Genomic DNA, 25,266 nt, shown 5'->3' with positions numbered 1-25,266 from the left:
TAGAAGTTTTAAGGTTATTTAAACAGTTAAATAAAAATCTTTTGTCATGTTACTATAATTTACTGAAGAAATTTAGTTCATATTAACTTTGTGTGAAAATTTACATTAAAACAAATTAGAAAAAAGGTGGGTTCATTGAAACAAAAATATTTCAGTATATTGCCTTATCCCCATTTAGAATTGTCATCTCATTTAAATTAGGAAAGTATCTATAACGATTCTAGCTAACCTTGATAAATCTTTTCTCTGGGGTATTAGGCCTAATTTATGATATACTTTTTGGGACTTAACTATTCTTTTATCATTTCCTATCATAAAGTCAGAGTTTTCATAATCAGAAAGGATTTTAGAGAGCATATAATCCAATCTTTATTTTAATGCATAAATGTATGTGATATGGGATCTAAGAAAGGTTAAGTGACATGTTCAAGCTCCTTTATTATTAAGTAGTAGAGCTGACACTCAATCTCTAGTCTTTTAAATTCCGATGTTCTTTAAACTACATGATACTTTTGTCCCCTTCTGTGAATTATAAGACCCTTGAAAACTGGAGCTATTTTTAAAATAAATATTTGAACCCCTCCCCCTGAGTCTTTGGCATTCTATCAGACATATAAACAAAACAAAACAAAACTTGTTTAAACAACAGAGCAATAATTCAGATTAAAATCTCTTTATATACTTGCTTGAAAAATAGCAATTTAAACCAAAGTTTTGGCTAATTTTTTTAGGTTTCTTCCTTTTCCTTTCCTTAAGCTAAGAACAAGGCTGTAGTCAAGGCAGGTTTTACTGTGTGTACAGCTTGTCAGAGTTTTCTTCTTGAATAGAGCTGGAACTTGGTGGTATAAACAAATTGTTGAAAGTTGTTGTTTGGATTGGAATCAAGTTTATGCTCTCTCAGTTTCCTTCACTGTTCTTCCCTCCTTTACAACCTAGAATTCCAACTCAAGTTAATAGGCAGAATAAGGGGAAATGTGATCTTTCCTTTTCCTTTCTTTTTGTCTTTTTGCAAATATTCAATGAGTGTTTGCTATCAGCAAGGCACTAGGAATATATAGTAAACAAGATACTCACCACAAGAAACTTATAGCCTATTGGAAGAATTAGATAAGTAAATAGGATATTACATTGAGTGTCACAAGTATGATCACAAGGGATAATCATAGGGAATTCTGAAAGCATGTAAGAGAATGTCTAATTTTGTCTTGGTGAGTAAGGGTCAGTTCAAGAAAGACATGATTGCTAAGTTCAATTCTAAGATATCCATTTAACAAAGCTAGATGAAAAGAGCTCGTTACTAAATAACCCCTCTGATTAGAATGTACTGGTTTCCGTTAGACTTATTCCACAGCTTTCTTCTTAAGCTCCCTAGTTTTTTCCCAGGGGATTTGCTCCTTGAAAAGTCACAGAGAAAATCATGTAGAAGGGGATCACAGGATTATTTATATCTCTCTTGGAACCATCACCCAGTCTAGTCAGTTAGAGTAGGTGCATAGATGGTTCTTCTTTATTTGCCCTAACATAAAAAATTAGTATATCATAGAAATTTAGCATTTCATTTGATAGAATCTCTGGGTTTTCCTTTTGAGACTCTGCTGCCTGTGAGTACTTAAGGGTCCCATCAAAGGGAGTGGTAGCTTGATGGATAAATAATTGATTCTTTTTCAGAGGAATGGAACTAAATCTTACCTCAAAAGACTTTGCTCAGCTGAACTGTGGGAAATTACCTATGTGGATAATTACTGACTTTATTTATTTATTTATTAAATAATAATATTTATTATTTAAATTTATATTTATTTAAATAATAAATATAAATATATAAAAATAAATATAAATTTAAATAAATTTATATTTATTTAAATAATAATGATGATATTTATTAAATAATAATAATAATAAAACTAAAAAATGATAGTTTCAGAAGGAAGGTCTCCATGTTTATTGCCCATCTTCTAACTTTATTAGAGAGAATTTAATTATTGTAGACCATGTAATAGGGAGTCCTCAGAGTCATGGAAATGTAGATTACTTATATTTAGGTTAAAATCTATTGATAGTGGCCCATTTGTTAACCTGATCAAGGTTAGACAGGTTTTGTTAGGAAAAAAAAGGCCTTATAGGTAGAGCATTGCTGACCCATTCCTTGTTATTAGAATATTTTTTAGGCTTATTTACTTTGACAAGTTCCTTTGGAGAGAGGTGCTTAGTGAAGAGTCAGCTAATTGTTATGACTAGAACAACCTTGGAGTTAGTTCCCCCAAAAGAGGCAGTTGAAAATCAGATAGTGTCATTTAAATATTAGTATTTCTTGTAGAGTAGATACTACTTGAGTGATGCTCGAGTTAACAGGGATTTGGGTTGAAAAATTCACTGATTGATTTAAGGAGTATTTATTGATTATTATATGCCAGGTATTGTTGTAGACCTTGTGATATAAAATCAGTGCACAAAACAGAATAGAGTGGTGATCTCATGGATCTTACATGGAGAGGAGGAGGTGTGGTGGAGACAGACAATACAAAATAAAATTGTAAATAAGTAAATGAAATGTATGTAAGAAATGTGATAAATATTAGTCTGTGATAAATGCAAAGGAACAAGAATCAGAAATGTAGAAGACAGATGGAGGGAGAAGGAAATTGGAGGCAGGTTACAGTGTTAAATAATGTATCTAGGATGGGCCTCATAAAAACAATGAGATTTGAACAAAGACTTATTGGAGGTGAGGGAATTAACCAAGGGAATAAATGGTGCAAGAGCATTTTAGGCAAAGGGTATACTGTATGAAAGGCCTAATGTGGGAGTATGACTGGCTTATTCAAAGAAGGACCTGAAGAGGTAGAGCATACCTAGAAAGGACTGAGTGACAAAAAGAAAAAATGAGGCCTGCATCATGTAGCCATTGTAAAGATTTCAGCTTTAGTTGGAGAGAAGCAAGTAGTCTGTGGGGGGTTTTGAGCAGAGAACAGACATATTTTGATTTACTTTTTTTGAAAATTGAGACATAGTTTACATACCATAAATTGACTCCTTTAATGTATACAATTCAGTGATTTTTAGTATATTATACAAAGTTGTGCAGTTATCAACACTACCTAACTAAAATACTTCCATCACCTCAAAAACAAACACCTTACAGGTTAGCAATTGCTCCTGATTTGCACCTCCCCACAGCCCCTGGGCAACCACTGATCTATTTTTGGTTGCTGCAGATTTTCTTATTCTGGTTATTTCATATAAATGGAATCATGCAATATCTGGTCTTTTGTGTCTGGTCTCTTATTATAATGTTATAAAGGTTGTCCGTGGTTTAGCATGTATGGGTACTTCATTCCTTTTTACTCCTGAATAATATTCAGTTACATGATACACTACATTTTGTTTTTCATTTAAATCAGTTCAGGGACATTTGAATCATTTCCACTTTTTGGCTTATGGACATTTGGGTACAGGCTTTTTTGTGGGTACAAGTTTGATTTCTCTTTTCATTTCATTTTAGGTATATACCTAAAAATGTAATTTCTGGGTCATATAACTCTTTAACTTTTTCGGGAACTATCAAATTATTTTGGTACTTCTAAAATAGCAGCTGTACCATTTAACATTCCTATCAGTAATATATGATGGTCCCAATTTCTCCACACCTTTGCTGATATTTGTTATTATTTGTCTTTTTTATTCTGGCCTTTCTAGTGGGTGTGAAGTGTATTTCGTTGTTATTTTTTATTTCCCTATTAAGTAATGATGTTGAGCATCTTTTCATATGCGTATTTGCCATTTGTGCATCTTCTTTGCAGAAGCATCTATTCAAAACCTTTGTCCATTTATAAATTGGGTTGTCTTTTTATTGAGTTGTAGGAGTTATTTATGTACTCTGGGTCTTGGACCCTTGTTAGCTATATGATTTGAAAATATTTTTTTCCTTTTTGTTGTCTTTTCACTTCTTAATAATGTTTTTGAAGCAGTAAAGTTTTTAATTTTGATGAAGTCCAGTTTATCTATGTTCTCTTTTATTGCTATGCTTTGAGTGTCATATCTAAAAAGTCATTTGTCAATATGAGATCATGAAGTTTAAACCTATGTTTTCTTCTATGAATGTTGTAGTTTTAGTACGTATATTAGGTCTTTGGCACATTTTGAATTAAATTTTATTTATGGTATGAGATAGATTCCAAATTCATTCTTTAACACATGGATATATATGTGTGCAAGTACCATTTGTTGAAAAGACTGTTCTTTCCCCTTGTGAACTGTCTTGGCACCAACCTTGTAAAAAATCAGTTGGTTATAAATGTATATGGGTTTCTTTCTGATTCTCAGTTCTATACCATTTAATTTTTTTTGTCTGTCTTCATGGCAATATTATACTCTTGATTAATGTAGATCGGAATAAGTTTTGAAATAAAAAAGTATTATTCCTCCAACTTTATTCTTTCTCAAGATTTTTTAGTACTTCTGGTTCCCTTTGCATTTTAGGATCACCTTGTCGATTTCTGCTAAAAGTTATTTGGGATTTTGATAGTGATTTGATGGGAAATATTGTCATTTTAACAATATATTAAATCTTCCAATCCATAAATTTGTCGTAACTGAAGCTCTGCTGACACCAGAGCCAAGCCCTGCTCCAGGCTCAGAGTCTCACCGTGAGAAAGAATTCAGGGATGAGAAAGCAAGTAGCAGTAAGCAGTAAGGTATATTGAAAGGTTAGTATATGCTAGAGAAATTGGCATGGACATGTGCTCAAGAGAGAGACACGTCCCAAATGGCATGTGTTTTGTTTCGTAGGGAGGTTCTGGTAGCAGGGATTTTTCCATTTGACCTCTGAACACCAGATGTCTTCTTTGTTTCAGGCAGAGATAACTGTTGGTGCTTATGGAGCTCTGTCATGTACTAAAAGTTTGTTTTGGGTACATAGTTTAAAAATTTTTATGAACCCACGCTTTCCGTTATTAGCTAAGAGTCTGTTTTTGGCCCATGAGTTTTCAAGCTTTATGGTTTTGGGGGGTTTCAGGGCTTTAAGGAAATTTTTTGTTCTAGGGAGTTTGCAGTTGTGCATTAACTTGTTCAGAGCTGGATAGAACAACAGGCCAGGAACCATAGCCTTGATGCCCTATTTTATCCTGCCTCAATGTGATATCTTTCCATTTATTTATTTCTTTCAATGATGTTTTATAGTTTTCAGTGTGTGTTTTACACCTCTTTCATTAAATTTATTCCTTAGTATTTTTTGATGCCATTGTAAATAGAATTTTCGTAGTTTCATTTTTGGATTATTTATTGCTAGCATAAGAAATAAAATTGATTTTATACAGTTTCATATTTGAAGTGGAATAACCTTGAAATTGAGTAACCTTGCTAAACTCATTTATTAATTCTAATAGTTTCTTAATGGATTCCTTAGGATTTTCTGTTAGTCTAAACCCCCCATGAAGTAACCGGCCCTTAGCAAACATTCCAAGAAACTCCCCCCACCCGTAACTTCCAGGAGGCCCCTTGCAAAACCAGACCTGCCCCAGCTCACGTAGCAGTCCCATGATTGTCCTTGCATCTGCCATCCAGCAGCTGCATTCCTGAGATAGCGCCCCTTATCTAACCTCTGCCTTCTGGCAGTTACAGCCCTAGCAGCTACAAGCTTACAATAACTCCCTCTTAGCCTGCCAATTTCTCACTCCCAAACTCAACAGTGAAGATCTACCACCTCTCTTCCCCTACCTCTGCCAACCATCCTATGTAAGCTGTGCCCCTGCCCCGGCTCATGGCTGTTGCCATCTTAGGCTTCAGCCCACCTGGGTGTAGAAGATTTTTGTATCTTCTCCTCCCTCCCAGTTGAAAAACGTATTTTTCTATGTACAAGATCATATAATCTGCAAATGGAAATAATTTTACTTCTCCTTTTGTAGTCTGGATGCCTGTTATTTGTTTTTCTTGCCTAATTGCCCTGACTAGGATCCCAATGTAATGTTGGATGGAAGTGTTACAGACATTTTTGCTTTGTTTCTGATCTTAGAGGGAAAGCTTTCAGTCTTTAACCACTAAGCATAAGTTGAATTCATGGTGTTCTGTCAATGTCCCTTATGAGGTTAAGAAATTCCTCTTCCTTTTCTAGTTTGTTGAGTGTTTTTATCATGAAAGGGTGTTATATTTTATTAAATGCGTTTTCTGCTTCTATTGAGATGATCATGTGGTTTTGGCCTTCATTCAAATAATATGGTATATTACATTGATTTTTTTGTGTGTGTTGAACCAGGCTTGCATTTGGAATAAATCCCATTTCAGTATGGTGGATAGTTCTTTTTATACGTTGTTGGATTTGGTTTGCTAGTATTTTGTTGATAACTTACGTCTTAAAAGAATTTTCTGCTACTTCGATTGTAAATGGTGGGGGCAAGGGGTGAAATTTCACTTAAGAGCAAAAGCCGTAGGTGAAAGCATTCAAATGTCTTGATATATAAACACATTCTTCTATAGCTGAAGGCTTTTCTCAAAGAGTAAGATAATGCCTCACTGACCCTGTAATTCCTACCAAATTTTACTGTGAATCAGTATGGCAAAGATATACATTCCTTGAGGTAGACTCATATTTGTTCATTCAATAAATATTTGATTAACAATTTTCCCTTTGATCGTAATAGTTAAGATAATGGAAGGAGGAAGCAATGGTTTATATGTAGAAATTGTTATTTGAACTGATATTTAATTTGTGTTGGCATTTGTTATCATTTTAAAGGTATATTTTTGTTGTAGGGGCCAAGTTTAAAAAATATATTGGCCATTCGGCCCACGTAACTAATGTCAGATGGTCACATGATTGTCAGTGGGTTATTTCTATTGGTGGAGCAGATCACTCTGTCTTTCAGTGGAAATTTATTCCTGAAAGAAAACTAAAAGATACTCTTCATATAGCACCCCAAGGTGAGTAGTACACACCGCCTAAAGAATATTCCCTGGCAAATTACTCTTCAGTAACACCAAAATAACCATTTCCATGTTGAGGTGTAATCTAGTCTCAAAACTTAGCAGTGTATTTTGGGGAGAAATTTTAAATTAAAAAATTCTCTGTCTATATATAAAGCCAGATGTCACAGAGCGTGAAATACAAAGATCTTCTGATCGCATTTTAATCTGTTAAGTGATAAGTGAAGTAGCAATTATGTTAGGAAAACAAACATTTAAGGTATACTCTGGAGATGGATATCTGAGTGTTATATATGCTTTTTTGATAAAGAAAAATTATTTAATGTCAATTCATCTGTTGCATATAGTACTTTTTAGCTATTTTTCATGTTAATTATAGATTATATTCACTTATATTTGCACAGACATTTAAATTTGATGTAGCGGTCATTGGGGAGCCAGTGAAGGGATTTAAAGGAGCTATTGAGTTTGCAGTGAGTGGAGAGGAAGATTATCTGTAGTACAGTTTACTGACATCTGTGTCACTTGAATAGGTAATTTCATTTGATTGTTTTATGGCTTGTCTCCATGTCAGCTGACGATAGTCAGTTCTTAATCATTAATTTTACAGTGCTGTTTTGAAAATGAATGGTCTTTAAGCTTATAACATTTCATTATTAAAAATTCCAGAAAGTCTGGTTGACTCTAATAGTGATGACTCAGATTCAGATCTGTCTGACGTTCCAGAATTAGATTCTGAAATTGAACAAGAGACACAGCTCACCTACCGTCGGCAGGTAATTTTTAATTATTGTATGATTTTTCCTGAAATGTCCAGTTTCTTTTATTATCTTGCTCCCTCTTTACTCATTTATTGCTATCTTTTGTAGTTTTTAATTTTCCAAGAAATGTATTGTTATTTCAGTTTTCCTCTTGTAAGAGTTTAAAGTACACTTGAATGAAATGTTCTTTTGATAAGTTCTTTTATACCAAGTATGTCTGTATTAATTTGCCTGTAGATTTTTGTCACAATATACTCCCATTTATTCCCTTTAGAATATTCTCTTATGAAGTATAAAATTTTTCTGGAACATTAAATATGTATTTGTCAGTGTGGTATATAGAAAATGTAAATTAGTTTCTTCTTTCCAAAGAGTTAAATTTCATAAAGTGCCTTCTAACTAAAACTGTAGTGATAAACAGTAACCACAGTGTATGAAAGTTATGCTAGGAGTCTATGAACACCTTTATTGATATACATATTCTGTATTCTGTTTATTGATAATATTCTTATATACATTTTTTAAAGGTTTACAAAGAAGATCTACCTCAGCTTAAAGAGCAATGGAAAGAGAAACAAAAAAATGCTACTTCTAAAAGAAGAGAGCGGGCTCCAGGAAACAGCATTCGATTACACTTTGTTCACGGGTAGACAACAACTGTTTTTCATTTATTTGTTTGAATTTTGGTTCATTTACTACCCCCTCTGCACCCGTGTTTCCCCATGTGTAAAATGGTGGCGTGTCTAATTTGGAATGATAGTGTGGTTCCCTTTGGCATGAGAATTTTGGCCTTCATATTTTAATTTCAACAAAATACAACGTCTATATTGCCTTAGAATGTCTGGCAACACAGGTCTCACATTTCAGCCTTGTAACAACAGATTTTCTAGTCTGACTATTTCCTATCCCTCACCCAGCTTTCATTTTCTTACCTGCCTGCTAATGCATTTCAAGAATTTGAAATAGGATTTCATTTGGTACAAGTATTTTCCTTCAGTGAGAAAGCATGTAAAATGTTTCTATGCAGTTGTGTGTTTTATAAATTGGGTTTTGTTTAAGCTCAAAGAAACGCTGCTAGAAATGAAATTATATTGACCATTTTAAGAAAATTTAACTACTTTTTTCTAGATGTGTATAATATTTTTTAACTGTTTTTAACATTTATTGTTGGAATATATATTATATTCTCATGCTTTAACAATGTATATTAAAGAATATCTTGAAAATTTCCTCCCTATCTCTGTTCCCTTGACCTTCATTTACCCCTTCCATGGATAATCACTATTAATTAGTTTTATGCGTGTACAAACAAATATATACTCTTTTCTGTACCCTTTCACTTTGGAGAAAGCAATTATTTTTGTTTTACTGTATACAAATTTAATATTATACTTATACAAATAGCATGGTATATACAATGTACTGCACCTTGTTTTTTTTCACTCAATAATATTTGTTGATAATTTTAGCTGCTATTTGTATTTAGAAGAATTTCATGAAAGTCAAATTTTTATGCTATGTTACCTGAGATACTTGTATTTTCCTTTATTTGTTCAGTGTCCTGTAAACCTGGAAATTAAATGACCTAAAAGATATGCACTTCTCTGTATATTCCATGTTGATCAGTTAAAAGGCCAAAGTTAATTTAATATGATTTGTTTTTCTATATTAGTTACAGAGGTTATGACTGTCGAAGTAATCTATTTTATACTCAAACTGGTGAAATTGTATACCATGTGGCAGCAGTGGGTGTCATTTATAATCGACAACAGAACACACAGCGCTTTTACATGGGTCATGATGATGATATTCTCTGCCTGGCTATTCATCCTTTGAAAGACTATGTGGCAACAGGCCAGGTAGGTTAGACCTTTATCTGGGTTTAAAGTTAAACTAGTCCACTTATTTTTATATCATTTGTATTGTAGAAGATGAAGAAAGAATTCTTTAGGATTGGATTTTATTTTCATATTATGAATAAAATTCACCCCAACTATTTCCCAACATTTTTCTTTATAGTTTAATAGCTTAAATTATTATTTGAGTTTGAATTTGGAACTAATAGCTCTGACTTCTAATTTTTTCAATTGGTTAGTAAAATGATAGAAAACAAAGATAAAAAATATGGTTTCTTTAGATTGAGTTATCTAAAATGTTATAATAAGTTATCTAACAAATATTCTGTGACAAATAAGATAACTGTGTATTTATTTTGCAACCATGATAGCAACCTATTTTCATCTCCCAAAGTAGAAAGTACAAATATTGAAATAGAAAACACCAAAACTGTCTTGATACTTTTCTATATAGGTATTCTCAGAAAGGAAGAGAATGAGTGATGTTTATCAATTTCTACTATATGTAACTTGATAGATTCTTACTATATGTAAACATAGTTCATTAATGTATATTCATTGTATTCTTACTTCAACCCTGTGAGTGTGAAATCTTTTTCCCTAGTTTACGAATGAGGAAATATAAGTATACAGGAATTACATAATTTGTTCAAGATTATTCAGCTAATAAGTGGTAAAGCCTAAAGCCCTTTGTCTGGCTTCAAACACTGTGTAAATATACTTAAGGCATTATACCTTCTGGGGACTTTTGGGGGTCAACTGTTATCATCCTTTTAAATAGCTTCCCTAAAAAGAGAGAAAACATTTCCCTTTTTTTTCCTGCCTTTCTCTCTCCTTTTTTTTTCTTTTTATTGCATGGGAAGGCACTGGGAATCAAACCCAGGTCCCTGGAATATCCCTCCCTCCTTTTGTGTCTCACCTTGCTCTTGCTCTTTCGTTCTTTGTTTCTCTTCTTCCCTTCTTTTCCTCCATCATTCAGAAACATTCATTGAGCATATGCAATGTACCAGGAAATATTCTGGGAATATAAAAATAAATAAAAACATCTTCTCTCTGTGGCAAAAACTCAGCTTCCGAGGAAAAAGACAAACACGCAAGAAAAATTATGATAAAGTGTTTTAAATATAGATCAGCGCTTCTCAACTTTGGCATTATTGACATTTTGGGCTGAATAATTCTTTGTTGTGAGAGGCTGTATTGTGCATTGAAGAATGTTTAGCAATCTCCTTGGTCTCTATCCACTAAATGCCAGTATAACCCTGTTCTCTACTGGTGTGACAATCAAAAATTTCTCCAGACATTTCCAGATGTACTCTGGGAAGTAAAAATAACCTGCCATTGTAGAACTGCCTGGTATAGGCAAATTCGTATAGCAGTGTAATGGAAGACTGCTAAATGATGTCCAGAAGAATCAGGGAACTCTTCATAGGAATGATGACATTTGACCTGAACTAAGTAATTTACCTGGCAGAGGGGGAATTGGGGAAAGCATCATGTGTGAAAGTGGGGCAAAAACAGTACACAGCTTAGTTAAAGAACTATGCATTGCCCAAAGTGTTCAAATCTTGGAGAGCATGATGAATTTTGGTGGAAGAACTAATCAAAAGGATAGGTGAGGGTGGGCCACAGTGGCTCATGGCAAAATTCTCACCTACTAAGCTGGAGACCCAGGTTTGATCCCTGGTGCCTGCCCATGTTTGACAAAAAAGAGAGAGAGAGAGATGAGGGCCTCAGGGATACCATTTGCCTTTAGTTTTTATAAATGGTTCTTCTTGGAGTACAGTTATGTGCCCATCTAGTGTGAAAAGGAGTTTGAACATTATTCTGATACTACTGGAATGAAGACAGGTGTAAAAGTGGCCATTTACTCTAGATTCTGGAATTTTAGGGAATTCAGGTCAAAGCATTTTATCTGTTTTGAAATTTAGATGACAAATCTAAATGGGTGTTCTGTTTTGGAGAATAAAGTATACGGAATGCCCCTTTTAAGTGGAGGTGAAAAATGAAAGTACCTGAAGAACTTTATGTGGCATCTTATTTATATATTTCAGTTTGAGTGTCTTGACTATATCATAATTTGGAACTGTTTAATTCTACAAATATTTATTGAGTGCTTCTGATTTGAAAGCATTAAGTGTTGTGAGGAAACACAAAGACTGAATGACTACCACTATTAAGATCTTACAATCTAGGGTAAGAGTTGGGTGAATTATTATATATATGCAATTTCCTAAAAAAAATCACTAAAATACATCATTTAGAGATTTCATGGGTAGCTCAGATTGAACATGTCTAAAATGGAGATAAATGGGATTAATCTGGCCTTCGCTACTTAGAACATGGCACCATGTTAACTTGGTTGCCTAAGCCCTGGAGTCAACTTTCTTGTTCTTCCTCATCCCCTATAACTAGCTGATCAGTTCCTGAGTTGTATCCATTCCTTTCTCGAATGTGTATTGATTCTGTCCTGAATGTATCTTTGCTCATTTTTTTTCTTTCATCCTTTTCTTTACTTGCAATTCAGTGGTTCATAATTTCTAAACTATTGCTTTAGGTAACTGACTGGTCTCTTGCCTTAGTTTTTTTTTTTCCTGTATCCGTTTTCACTGTCCACTAGTATAAAAGGGTTGAAATTCTTCAGTGTTTATTGGTAGCTTTTAGGCTAATGTCTAAACTGTTAGCAATGCAGTTCAAGGCCTGTAATCTAGTCTTACTCTCCAATCTCCTCTTTTTATCTCTTACCATTTACTCCCTTGTAAATTCAGTTCCTGCCTTCTAAACCATTTAGAATTTGTCCTGTATTGTAAGGCTTCCTCATGTCCTTTACTTAGTTCCTCCTTTTGGAAAGCTTTTCCCGTCCACTTCTATTCTATGTGCCAACTTTATTTAATCCCTACTTTTCTTTTAAGACTTTGGTCAAGTAATGTATCTGAGAACTTGCCTGACCTTTCCTTTGCCCCTTCATTCCTGAGTGAGATGTCCCAGGTGTGCTCTAAGAACATTCTTTTTATACCTTAGACAGTGCTGAATATAACATCCAAATTGGGCCTCCTTCATTTATTATCTGTGGGCAAAGTATCCAATGTCTCATGCCTCAGTTTCCTCATCTTCAAAAGAAAGATACTCCAGCAGCACATTAAAAAAATTATTTGCCATGACCAAGTGGGTTTTATCCCAGATATGCAAGGGTGGTGTTTTGGTTTGTTAAAGCTGCCAGAATACAATATACCAAAAATAGAATGGCTTTTATAAAGGAAATTTATTAAGTTGCAAGTTTACAATTCTAAGACCATAAAAATGTCCAAACTAAGGCATCCAGAGAAAGATACCTTAACTCAAGAAAGACAAATTGAAAAAGATCGAAATCATACAAAACACTTTCTCAGATCATAAAGGAATGAAGTTGGAAATCAATAATAGGAGGAGCACCAGAAAATTCACAAATATGTGGAGGCTCAACAACACACTCTTAAACAATCAGTGGGTCAAGGAAGAAATTACAAGAGAAATCAGTAAATGTCCTGAGGCAAATGAAAATGAAAACACAGCATATCAAAACTTATGGGACACAGCAAAGGCAGTGCTAAGAGGGAAATTTATTGCCCTAAATGCCTATATCAAAAAAGAAGAAAGGGCAAAAATTCAGGACTTAACTGTCCACTTGGAAGAACTGAAGAAAGAACAGCAAACTAACCCCAAAGCAAGCAAAAGGAAAGAAATAACAAAGATTAGAGCAGAAATAAATGAAATTGAGAACGTGAAAACAATTGAGAAAATCAATAAAACCAGAAGCTGGTTCTATGAGAAAATCAATAAGATTGATGGGCCCTTAGCAAGATTGACAGAAAGAAGAAGAGAGAGGATGCAAATGAATAAGATCAGAAATGGAAGAGGAGACATACCCACTGATCCCACGGAAATAAAGGAGGTAATAACAGGATACTATGAACAACTTTATGCTAATAAATACAACAATGTAGATGAAATGGACAACTTCCTAGAAAGGCATGAACAACCAGCTTTGACTCAAGAAGAAATAGATGACCTCAACAAACCAATCACAAGTAAAGAAATTGAGTCAGTCATTAAAAAACTTCTCAAAAAGAAAAGTTCAGGACCAGACGGCATCTCATGTGAATTCTACCAAACATTCCAGAAGGAATTAGTACCAATCCTGCTCACACTCTTCAAAAAAATTGAAATGGAGGGAAAGCTACCTAATTCATTCTATGAAGCCAACATCACCCTCATACTAAAACCAAAGATACCACAAAAAATAAAACTACAGACCAATCTCTCTAATGAATATAGATGAAAAATCCTCAACAAAATTCTAGCAAATGGAATCCAGCAACACATTAAAAGAATTATACATCATGACCAAGGAGGATTCATCCCAGGTATGCAAGGATGGTTCAACATAAGAAAATCAATTAGTGTAATACACCATATCAACAGATCAAAGCAGAAAAACCACATGATCATCTCAATTGATGCAGAGAAGGCATTTGACAAGATTCAACATCCTTTCCTGCTGAAAACACTTCAAAAGATAGGAATACAAGGGAACTTCCCTAAAATGATAGAGGGAATATATGAAAAACCCACAGCTAATATCATCCTCAATGGGGAAAAACTGAAAACTTTCCCCCTAAGATCAGGAACAAGAAAAGGATGTAAAAGAAAAGAAAAAGAAAGACTGATGCCATCACATGGGAAGGCATGTGGCTGGTATCTGCAGGTGCTTGTTCTTGGTTCTATTGCTTCCATCTTCTGATGCCAGTAATTTCCTCTATGTGCCTTCACTTAGCTCCTCAGGTACATGGCTCTGGGTTCTGGCTTGCTTAGCATCTCATTGTAAGGCACATGGCGATGTCTGCTGGGCTCTGCATATTTTTTGTTGTTGTTGTTCAGGGTCCAGGAATCGAACCCAGGTCTCCTGCACGGAAGGCAGGCATTCTAACCACTGAAATACCTGTGCATCCTGGGCTCTGCGTCTTGAGATGTCCATATCTAGGCGTCTTTTCTCTTTGTAGGCACTCCAAGGATCTCCAAATGTCTGCATCTCTATCAGTTGTCTAACTTCCATCAGCTCTCTCAGCTCCTGGGTCTCCTGGGACTTCTGCATTTCCAAAAGTCTGTGTCTGCATCTGCATCGGAGATTTCTTCAAAATGTTTCCTCATTTAAAGAACTCTAGTAAACTAATCAAGACCCACGTTGAATGGGTGGAGTCACATCTCCATCTAATCAAAAGGCTACACCCACATCTCCATACAAGTAATCTAAATAAGAGCTCACACCCACAATTGAGTGAGTCAATTTCCATGGAAACAATCTAATCAAAGGTTTTATCCTAAACATAGGATAGGAACTGGTTCTACAAGATTGGATCAGGATTAAAACATGGCTTTTCTGGAGTACATAACAGTTTCAAACTGGCACGGGTGGTTCAACACAAGAAAATCAATTAATGTAATACACCACATCAATAAATTTGCCAAGTCCAGTTCAAGCAACTGTTCAGACAGGGTCAGAAAGGGCAGTGGGAGATTGAGAAAAAACAACACAGTAAGAGAAAGCAGGGGCTAGGAGGTTCGTTGCCTGACTGAACACAATGACCACGAGAAGCCAGCAGAAGTTTATTTTATATTGTTTGACAATAGAAATCTAAATAAGGCAGCGCAGTACATGAGAATGTGCTTGATATAATGAATAGGGATACAGAATTTTCTTGAGAACAAAGTGAACATTAATTAGCCTGCTTAAAACTGCAGAGGCGGAACTTTCCCACAGTAAGGCCACATTAGATAAGGCACAGCCCAGGCCTCATCATACAGGAGACCAAAGGGCCTTTCCTCCAAGGTTACTCTGACGTGGCCTTGCCAGCAGTCAGAGGCCTGCTTCATGAAAAACCTGACCTGGGTCCCAATATAAATTAAAAAGGAAAAACCACATTATCATCTTGATTGATGCAGAAAAGGCATTTGACAAAATTCAGTATCCTTTCTTGATGAAAACACTTCAACAGCTAGGAATAGAAGGAAACTTCCTAAACATGATAAAGGGCATATGTGAAAAACCCACAGCTAACATCATACTCAATGGGGAAAGACTGAACGCTTTCCCTCTAAGAGCAGAAACAAAATAAGAATGCCCACTTATCACCATTGATAGTTAACATTGTGCTGGAAGTTCTCATTAGAGCAGCTAGGCAAGAAAAACAAATAAAAAGCATCAAAATTGGAAAGGAAGAAGTAAAACTTTCACTTTTTGCAGATGACATGATCCTAAATATAGAAAATCCAAAAAAATCTACAGTAAAGCTAGTACAGCTAATACATGAGTAAAGCAAAGTAGCAGGATACAAGATCAGCATGAAAAGAATCAGTTGTGTTTCTATACGCCAGCAATGAGCATCTGAGGAAGAAATTTTTAAAAACGTCCATTTGTAATAGCACCCCAAAGAATCAAATATGTAGGAATAAGGACATACAAGACCTATACACAGATAATTACAAAACCTTGCTGAAAGAAATTAAGGAAAACCTAAATAAATAGTAGGACATAACCCTGTTCATGGATTGGAAGACTAAATATAATTAAGATATTGAACCTACACAAATTGATTTATAGATTCAATGCAATACTAATTAAAATCCAACAACTTACTTTATAGAAACAATAAACCCAATAATCCAGTTTATTTAGAAGGGTAGGGTGCCCTAAATAGCTAAAAATACCTTGAGAAAGAAAAATGAAGTGGGAGGTCTTGCACTGCCTGACTTTACACCATATTACAAAGCCACAGTGATCAGAAAGAGCATGGTACTGGTATAACATAGATGTACTGACCAGTGGAATCGAATTGAGTGTTCAGAGGTGGGCCCTCACATCTGTGGCCAGTTATCTTTAAGGTAGACAAGTTGACTCAACTGAGACAGAGCAGCCTCTTCGACAAATGGTGCTTGGAGAACTGGATGTCCATATCCAAAAGAATGAAGGAGGACCCCTGTCTCACACCTTGTACAAAAATTAACTTAAAATGGATCAAAGACCTAAACATTAGACCTAAGACCATAATATATTTAGAAGAAAATGTACAGAAATATCTTATAAATCTTGTGACAGGCAGTGGTTTCCTAGACCTTATAATCAAAGTGTGAGCAGTGAAAGAAATAAATGGAATCGCCTCAAAATTAGATACTTTTCTGAATCAAAGGATTTTGTCAGGAAAGTAAAAAGGCAGCCTATACGATGGGAGACAATATTTGGAAGCCACATATCAGATAAGGACTTAATATCCAGAATATAGAGAGAGATGCTATATAATTCAACAATAGAAAGCAAATGACCCAGTTAAAAAGTGGGCATAAGACACAGATAGGCAGTTTTCCAAGGAGGAAATGCAGATGGCTCAAAAACATGAAATGATGCTCGACTTCATTAGTGATTAGGGAAATGCAAATCAAAACCACAGTGAAATATCATCTCACATCTACTAGAATGGCCATTATCAGAAAACCAGAAACCACAAGTGCTGGAGAGAATGTGGAGAAATAGAGTACACTCATTCACTATCAGTAGGAATGTAGAATGGTACATCCTCTCTGGGAGGCAATTTGGCAATTCCTCAGAGAGTTAAGTATAGAATTGCCTTGTCATCCAGCAGTCTCATTACTACATATTTACTCAGAAGAACTGAAAGCAGGGACACAAAAGACATTTATACACTGATGTCTATCAATAGACAAGTGGATGAACAATCTGTGGTACATACATCGATGAAATATTATGCTGCTGTAAGAATAAACTCATGAAGCATGCAACAACATGGATGAAACTTAAAGAAATTAATGTTAAGCAAAATAAGCCAGAAAGAAAAGAACAAATACAGTATGGTCTCATTAATATGAACTAACTATAATGAGTAAACTCTGAGAGTTAAAGTTGAGAACACAGATTATCAGAAGATAGAGGAGAGTAGAGTTTGGGCACTTGATGCTGAAGGAGTACAGAACATTTGTGCTGGTTTGAAACTGTTATATACCCAGAAAAGTGATGTTCTTGTAATACAATCTTTGTGGGGGCAGACCTGTTGTTGGGTAGGACCTTTTGATTAGGTTGTTACCATGAGATGTGACCCTGCCCATTCAAGGTGAGTCTTTAATTACTGGAGTCCTTTAAGAGAGAAGCATTTTGGAGAGGACACAGATATTTGGAGATGCAGACAGAAGAGTCCCCAGGAGATGCTAAGCTATGAAAGGTAATCCAGAGTTTGCCCTGGAGAAGCTAAGAAAGGACCCACAGATGCTTAGAGAGAGAAAGCCGCTGAAATCAATGAGTTGGGAGCAAGGGCAAGCAAATACCAGCCAGCCATGTGTCTTCCCAGCTGACAGAGGTATTCCAGATGCCGCTACCTTTCCTCTGAAAAGGAAGGCCTTGATTTGGACATTTTCACAGCCTTAGAATTGTAATTTATAACTTAATAAATCCGTTTATAAGAGCTAATCCATTTCTGGTATGTAGCATTCCAGCAGCTTTAACAAACCAAAACAATGTTCAATAGGATTGATTGTAAAGATCCAGAGATGGATAGCACAATACTATGTGATGGTTGCACAATATTGCAAGTATAATGAACAGAGCTGAGAGTGAGTATGGTTGAAAGAGAAAGGCTAAGGTTATGTATGACACCAGAAGGAAAGATAAAGGGAAAAACGGGGATGTATAACATATCAAAACCTAGAGTGGACAATGCTGGTGATTAAATGTGTAAATATAAGAAAGTTTTTACTTGAGGGAGAACAATTAAATGTCACCATTGCAAAATGTTTAAACTGGGATGGTGGGTGGGCAGTGGTGGCTCAGTGGCAGAGTTCTTGCTTGCCATGCCGGAGACCTGGGTTCGATTCCTGGTGCCTGCCCATGCCAGCAGGAAAAAAAAAAGGGATGGTATATGGGAAAAAAATACAATTAATGCAGATTAGGGTCTATAGTTAACAGTAATATTGTAGTGTTCTTTCATTAATTGTAACAAAGGCATTATGCCAAAGCTAAATGTCAGTAAGAGGTGGGCATGGGATTCTTATTGTTGTTTTTCTTTTTCTTTTCCTCTGGTTGTCTTTCTTGGTGGAATAAATGGAAATGTTCTCCTATAGATTGTGGTCGTGAATGTGTAATTGTGATTATACCAGGAACCACTGATTGGTTACTTAGGATGGATTGTATGTGTGTGAATTAAACTGTTTAATAAACAAAAGGATACAAGTGCTGGAGGAGAGGTAAAGAGAGAAATAAACCTGTTCACTGTTGGTTGAGAAGTAGAATGGTATAGCTCTCCAGAAGGCAGTGTGGTGGTTCCACAGGAGGCTAGGTATAGCGTCACCACATGGTCCTGTGACCCCATTATTACACAAAGACTTGGAAGAATGGAAAGCATGGACATGTGTAGGCATTTTCATGCTGGTGTTTATGGTGGCATTATTCATAACTTGGAATTGATGGAAGTGGCCTTAGAGTACTTTAATGATTGGAAGGACAAACCATGGTGTATACATATGATGGAATATTGAGTGGCTGCAGAAACTAATGAAATCATGTGGTGTGCAACTGGTTGAGTGAACCTTGAGAACATTATATTGAGTGAAATAAGCCAGAAATAAATGGACAAATTATATATGGTCTCACTATGTGGACTAAACTATAATGAGCGAACTCTTAGAATTGAATTTGAGGGCATAGGTTATCAGGGTTAGAAAAAGGGCAGAAATTGGGGAATCAATGATTAAAGAGTACAAAATGTTCAAATAAGGCTCAGAGTAAAGGTTCCTAAATTGTAAGCTCTTATAGCAGTCACATCTATTCCTGAGTTTTAACTGTTATATCTGAATTTTGAGATGCTGGGCTCTTTGTGTATAGCCTAGTAGTTTCTTGGAACACTGGGTATCTATCTGTGACACATGAAACTCAGAGTTAGAGTTCTGCATCTCTGAAAATTCAACATTACTCCATACAGCAATTGTTAAAGGAGTTGAAAAAGAGATCCGACTCCAATTTGAGATATGAATGAAATGGACCAGGTTAGGAACAAGGTAAATCAGAATACAGGGCAAAGGATGATATTGTTTGTATTTTAAAGCTTCACCTTCTGTGTGAGACCAAAGAAAGAGATATTTATTTAGTCCAAAATTTAAATTTTCTATAGCACAGTATCTGATTTTACCTGTCTGGTTGTTTTAAATAACCAAAGTACATGGAACCTAGAAGAGGTCATGAGATCTTATTATTCTGTACAACTTAATATAATACATGGGTATATTCCAGAGTATTGTGGGCAGAAAATAAAAAAAAAAGTATTTGCCACGGCCCCTTGTGGAACTAGGGAAAAATGTGGTACTATTAAATGGGAATTCCCCACCTGGGGAATACCTGATATTCTCTCAAGCATTAGGGTCTCTCAATTTAATAAGCCAAGCACTCCATCTTGAGGCTTGCACTTAAGAAACTTCTTTCTGTAATGTCAAAGCTAGGCCTGCATGTAATTATGCCTAAGAGTCACCCCAGAGAACCTCTTTTTTTTGCTCAGATATGGCCTCTCTCTTTAAGCCAATTCTGCTAATAGATTCCTACCCACCCCCACCCACCCCATGTGGGTATTAGTCTCCCTGGGAACATGGGACATATCTCCCAGGGGGTGAGCCTCGCCCTGGAATCAAGTGATTGATAAAGTTTCAGTGTCTAAGAGATTTCACAAAGAGTCGAGAGGTCATTGTGGAGGTTACTCTTATGCAAGCTTTAGCCAAATATTGCAAAGTATGCCAAGCCCCAACCAACAGTATCCTGAAAATGCTAAAAAGGGCCTTAGGGTCTAAGTTTCTATAAAAATTTTTCTTAGTAAGTTTATTTTTTTCAGAAACCTAAAGCCTCCAGATTGATCCTATGCCAGATAGGCCCTGAAACCCAGAGGTACAGATCTCTCCAAGAAGATCAACCAATTCCAAGAATGTCAATCAGTTTTATTCCTCTACCCTATAAGGTCAACACCCCTTTCCAGCATGAAGAAATTAGTGGTCATTGCCCAGATATCCTTGAAGATTGAAAGGTTAAATGAGAGGGAGGAGGTATAACTGAGAAATTAGAATTTAATAAATGACTGTGACTACTGAGGCATTCTATAGATATTTCTTTTTAGTGTCTAGTGTTTTAGAATAGCCAGAAGGAAATACCTGAAGTTGTTGAACTGTCATCCAGTAACCCTGGTCTTTGATAATGATTGTAAAACTATATTGCAAAGAAAAAAAAAAGTTAGTTGCCTGTGTTTGTCTGGATCTACTTCAGGATGTTTTGTTGTGTTCCACTGATACATATCTCCAGCAATACTACCATGTATTAGTTAACCAACCTCTATGATAATTCTTAAAATTGGGTAAGAGTCCAGTACTAGTGCTCAGTAAGAGGGTGAGGTAAGGAGTATGGGATGTTTGGAGTTTTCTTTTTTCTTTTTATTTTTCTGTCTGGAGTAATGTAAATATTCTAAAAATGATCATGGTGATGTGTACACAACTATGTGATGATTCTGTGAACCATTGATTGTATACTTTGAATGGATTCTATGGTGTGTGATTATGTCTCAATACAATTATATTAACAAAATTTACATGGTGGGAGAATCAAGATGGCGGCTTAGCAATGTACACATTTTAGTTCGTCCTCCAGAACAACTGCTAAATAACCAGAAACAGTACAGAACAGCTCCTGGGGCCATGTCAGTGACTGGACACACAGCGTACACCAGTCTGGACCAGCTGGACTGGCTGCAAGCCCCCCCAGAACTGTGAGTTCCCCAAGCTGTGGGGGCCGGCGCCCCTCCCCCTCAGGCTGCTTCCCAGAGGGGAAAGGAAATGAACTTATAGCAGGGGCTGAGCCCAACCAAACACCAGTCATGGAATTAATTAACAAATTCTGACTACTAAAAATAGGGCCCCAGCTCAGGTGAACTTGGTCAAAGCAGAGGTCACTCATTTTTGCCCCGGTGCCAAGGGGGCAGGGCTGACAGAAAAAGAAAAAAAAAAAGGAAACAGAGGTTTTTGTGGCTGTGTTTCTACAAAGGCTTGACTGCCTTTGGATTCAGCGGCAGGGCTTCTCAGGCTGCAACTGCCCCAGGCGTAGGTAGAAACAAGCTCATTTGAGGGCTTGTCTGGAGCCTGTGCCTTCCCCAGGGGAGGGTGAAGCCCAGCTCAGGTGGAATCCCTCCCTCAAGGAATTCAGACACCAGGTCTTGGTAATTTAAAGCCATTAAAACCAGCCTACAACGTCTCTTCTGTCTCCACCACATCCCCAGCAGGGAGAGTCTGCCAAAGTTAAAGGTACTGCATCATTTTATGCTGGTGGGACCTGCGGGCAGACAACTGCCACACACAGGGCAGGATAAGAAAAACAGAGTTGAGAGACTTCACGGGAAAGTCTTTCAAACTGCTGGGTCTCACCCTCAGGGAAAATTGACGCAGATGACTCTTTCCTCCTGACAGGAGGCCAGTTTGGTCTGGGAAAATCCGACTGGGGTCTATAATACCTAAGTAGACCCTCCTAAGGGTGGGGGGAAAAAGGCACCATGCAAGCAGGGCAAGAAACAAGAACTAAAAAAATTCTCCTCTGTTAAACAAAACTTAAGCTACAGAAAAAACTGAACTGAATGTCAAAGAACAGATAGACAACAAATTCATCCAGCAAGAAAACCTGAGGTAAAAGAAGTGAAAACAGTCTCCAGAATAAACTAATTAAGGTAATTAAATGTCTAGATGCCAGCAAAAAATAACAAATCACACTAGAAAAACTGAAGATATGGCCCAGTCAAAGGAACAAACCAACAATTCAAATGAGATAGAGGAGCTGAAACAATTAATTCAGAATATACGAACAGTCATGGAAAACCTCATCAAAAATCAAATCAATGAATTGAGGGAGGATATATAGAAGGCAAGGAATGAACAAAAAGAAGAAATCAAAAGTCTGAAAAAACAAATCACAGTACTTACGGGAATGAAAGGCACAGTAGAAGAGATGAAAGAAACAATGGAAAACTACAATGGTAGATTTTGAGAGGCAGAACATAGGATTAGTGAACTGAAGAATGGAACATGTGAAATCCAACAAGAAAAAGAAAATATTGGGGAAAAAATGGAAAAAATATGAGCAGGGACTCAGGAAATTGAAGGACAATATGAAGCGCACGAATATACGTGTTGTGGGTGTCCCAGAAGGAGAAGAGAATGGAGAAGGAGGAGAAAAACTAATGGAGGAAATTATCACTGAAAATTTCCCAACTCTTATGAAAGACTTAAAATTAGAGATCCAAGAGGTGCAGTGTACCCCAAAGAGAATAGAGCCAAATAGACATACTCCAAGACATTTACTAATCAGAATGTGGGAGGTCAAAGAGAAAGAATCTTGAAGCAGCAAGAGAAAAGCAATCCATCACATACAAGGGAAGCCCAATAAGACTATGCATAGATTTCTCAGCAGAAACCATAGAGGTGAAAAGACAGTGGGATGACATATTTAAATTATTAAAAGAGAAAAACTACCAACCAAGAATTCTATATCCAGCAAAATTGTCCTTCAAAAATGAGGGGGAAATTAAAACATTTTCAGACAAATATCACTGACAGAATTTGTGACCAAGAGACCAGCTCTGCAAGAAATACTAAAGGGAGCACTAGAGACAGATACGAAAAGACAGAAGAGAGAGGAGTGGAGAAGAATGTAGAAAGGAAGACTTTGAGTAAAGGTAAAAAGGAGGAAAATTAGATATGACATATAAAACCCAAAAGGCAAAATGGTAGGAGAAAGTACTACCTGTACAGTAATAACACTAAATGTTAATGGATTAAACTCCCCAATCAAAAGACATAGACTGGCAGAATGGATTAAAAAACAGGACCCATCTATGTGCTCTCTCTACTCAAAGGACATGAGGGCAAGGACACAAGTGGACATTTGCACACCAATGTTTATAGCAGCATTATTTACAATTACCAAAAGATGGAAACAGCCAAAATGTCCATCAACAGACGAGTGGCTAAACAAACTGTGGTATATACATAAGATGGAATATTATGCAGCTGTAAGACAGAATAAAGTTATGAAGTATGCAACAACATGGATGGACCTTAAGGACATTATGCTGAGTGTGATTAGCCAGAAACAAAAGGACAGAATACTGTATGGTCTCACTGATATGAACTGAGATTAGTGAATAACTTGGAATATTTCATTGGTAACAGAGACCATCAGGAGATAGAAATATGGTAAGATATTGGGTAACTGGAGCTGAAGGGGTACAGATTGTGAAACAGGACTGAATATAAAAACTCAGAAATGGACAGCACAATACTACCTAACTGTAATACAATTATATTAAAACACTGAATGAAGCTGAATGTGAGAATGATTAAGGAGGAGGGCTGGGGGCATAAATGAAATCACAAAGAAAGATAGACAATAAAGATTGAGATGGTATAAGCTAGGAATGCCTAGAGTGTATAATGATAGTGATTAAATGTACAGATTTTAGAAATGTTTTTGCCTGAGGAAGAACAAAGGAATGTCATTATTGCAGGGTGCTGAAAATATATGGTAATCAATGTTTTAAAATTTCAACTTATGTGTGAGACTAAAGCAAAAAATGTTTTTTTGGTATAAAATTTATATTTTGACTAGTGCATTTCCTAATATAACTTATGTAGATAGCTTGGTTGAACAATATCAGTACATGGAACCTTGGGTAGGACATGAGATTTTGTTGGTTTGTCCAGAGTGATGCCCCGATGACTCCCAGAGTGATTTGATCAGTGAGTGGAAAAGTATTTGCAAAGTCCCCTTTCGGAGAATGGTGAGAAAGGGGGAAAATTAAGCCTCCCAAGTTGAATTCTTAATATTCTCACAAGAGTGTGGACAACCAAAGCTATAGGCTGAGCCCCCAGTCTTGGGGTTTGTTCGTGTGAAACTTAACCCTACAAAGGATAGGTCAAGTCAACTTAAAATTAGGCCTAGGAGTTGCCCCCAAGAGAACCTCTTTTGTTGCTCAGATGTGGCCTCTCCAGCCAACACAACAAGCAAACTCACCATTCTCCCCCTGCCTACGTGGGACATAACTCCCAGGGGTGTGGACCTTCCTGGCAACATGGGACAGAGATCCTAGAATGAGCTGAGACTCAGCATCAAGGGATTGAGAAAAAGTGTAGAATGAGCTGAGACCCAGCATCAAGGGATTGAAAAAACCTTCTCAACCAAAAGGGGGAAGAGTGAAATGAGACAAAATGTCAATGGCTGAGAGATTCCAAACAGAGTCGAGACATTATCCTGGAGGTTATTCTTATGCATTAAGTAGATATCACCTTGTTATCCAAGATGTAATGGAGAGGCTGGAGGGAACTACCTGAAAATGTAGAGCTGTGTTCCAGTAGCCATGTTTCTTGATGATGATTGTATAATGGTATAGCTTTCACAATGTGACTGTGTGACTGTGAAAACCTTGTATCTGATGCTCCTTTTATCTACCTTGTCAACAGATGAGTAGAACATATGGAATAAAGATAAATAATAGGGAGAACAAATGTTAAAATAAATTTAGTTTGAAATGCTAGTGATCAATGAAAGGGAGGGGTAAGGGGTATGGTATGTATAATTTTTTTTCTGTTTTCATTTTGTTTTTCTTTTGTCTTTTTATTTC

The 25,266-nt window shown here is 36.2% G+C and overlaps 1 protein-coding gene across 12 annotated transcripts in view; it reads left to right on the top strand.

Moving 5' to 3' along the window:
• The window catches only part of EML5 (EMAP like 5), a 232,388-nt gene that overhangs the window by 93,240 nt on the left and 113,882 nt on the right, over window positions 1-25,266 (top strand). For all 12 annotated transcript variants that reach the window (XR_013160408.1, XR_013160410.1, XR_013160409.1 and 9 more), the window contains exons 11-14: window positions 6,748-6,915; window positions 7,588-7,694; window positions 8,207-8,325; window positions 9,352-9,542. Coding sequence is in view for 9 of the 12 variants with exons in the window: in XM_077123267.1 (XP_076979382.1) it covers window positions 6,748-6,915; window positions 7,588-7,694; window positions 8,207-8,325; window positions 9,352-9,542 (585 nt within the window). In the remaining 3 variants the exon portion in view is untranslated. The remainder of the gene's footprint in view (window positions 1-6,747; window positions 6,916-7,587; window positions 7,695-8,206; window positions 8,326-9,351; window positions 9,543-25,266) is intronic.

Source organism: Tamandua tetradactyla, chromosome 12 (genome assembly GCF_023851605.1).
Source record: "Tamandua tetradactyla isolate mTamTet1 chromosome 12, mTamTet1.pri, whole genome shotgun sequence".
Lineage (NCBI taxonomy): Eukaryota > Metazoa > Chordata > Mammalia > Pilosa > Myrmecophagidae > Tamandua > Tamandua tetradactyla.
Note: the sequence above shows the minus strand (reverse complement) of the source record. Positions and strands in the feature narration are given on the sequence as shown.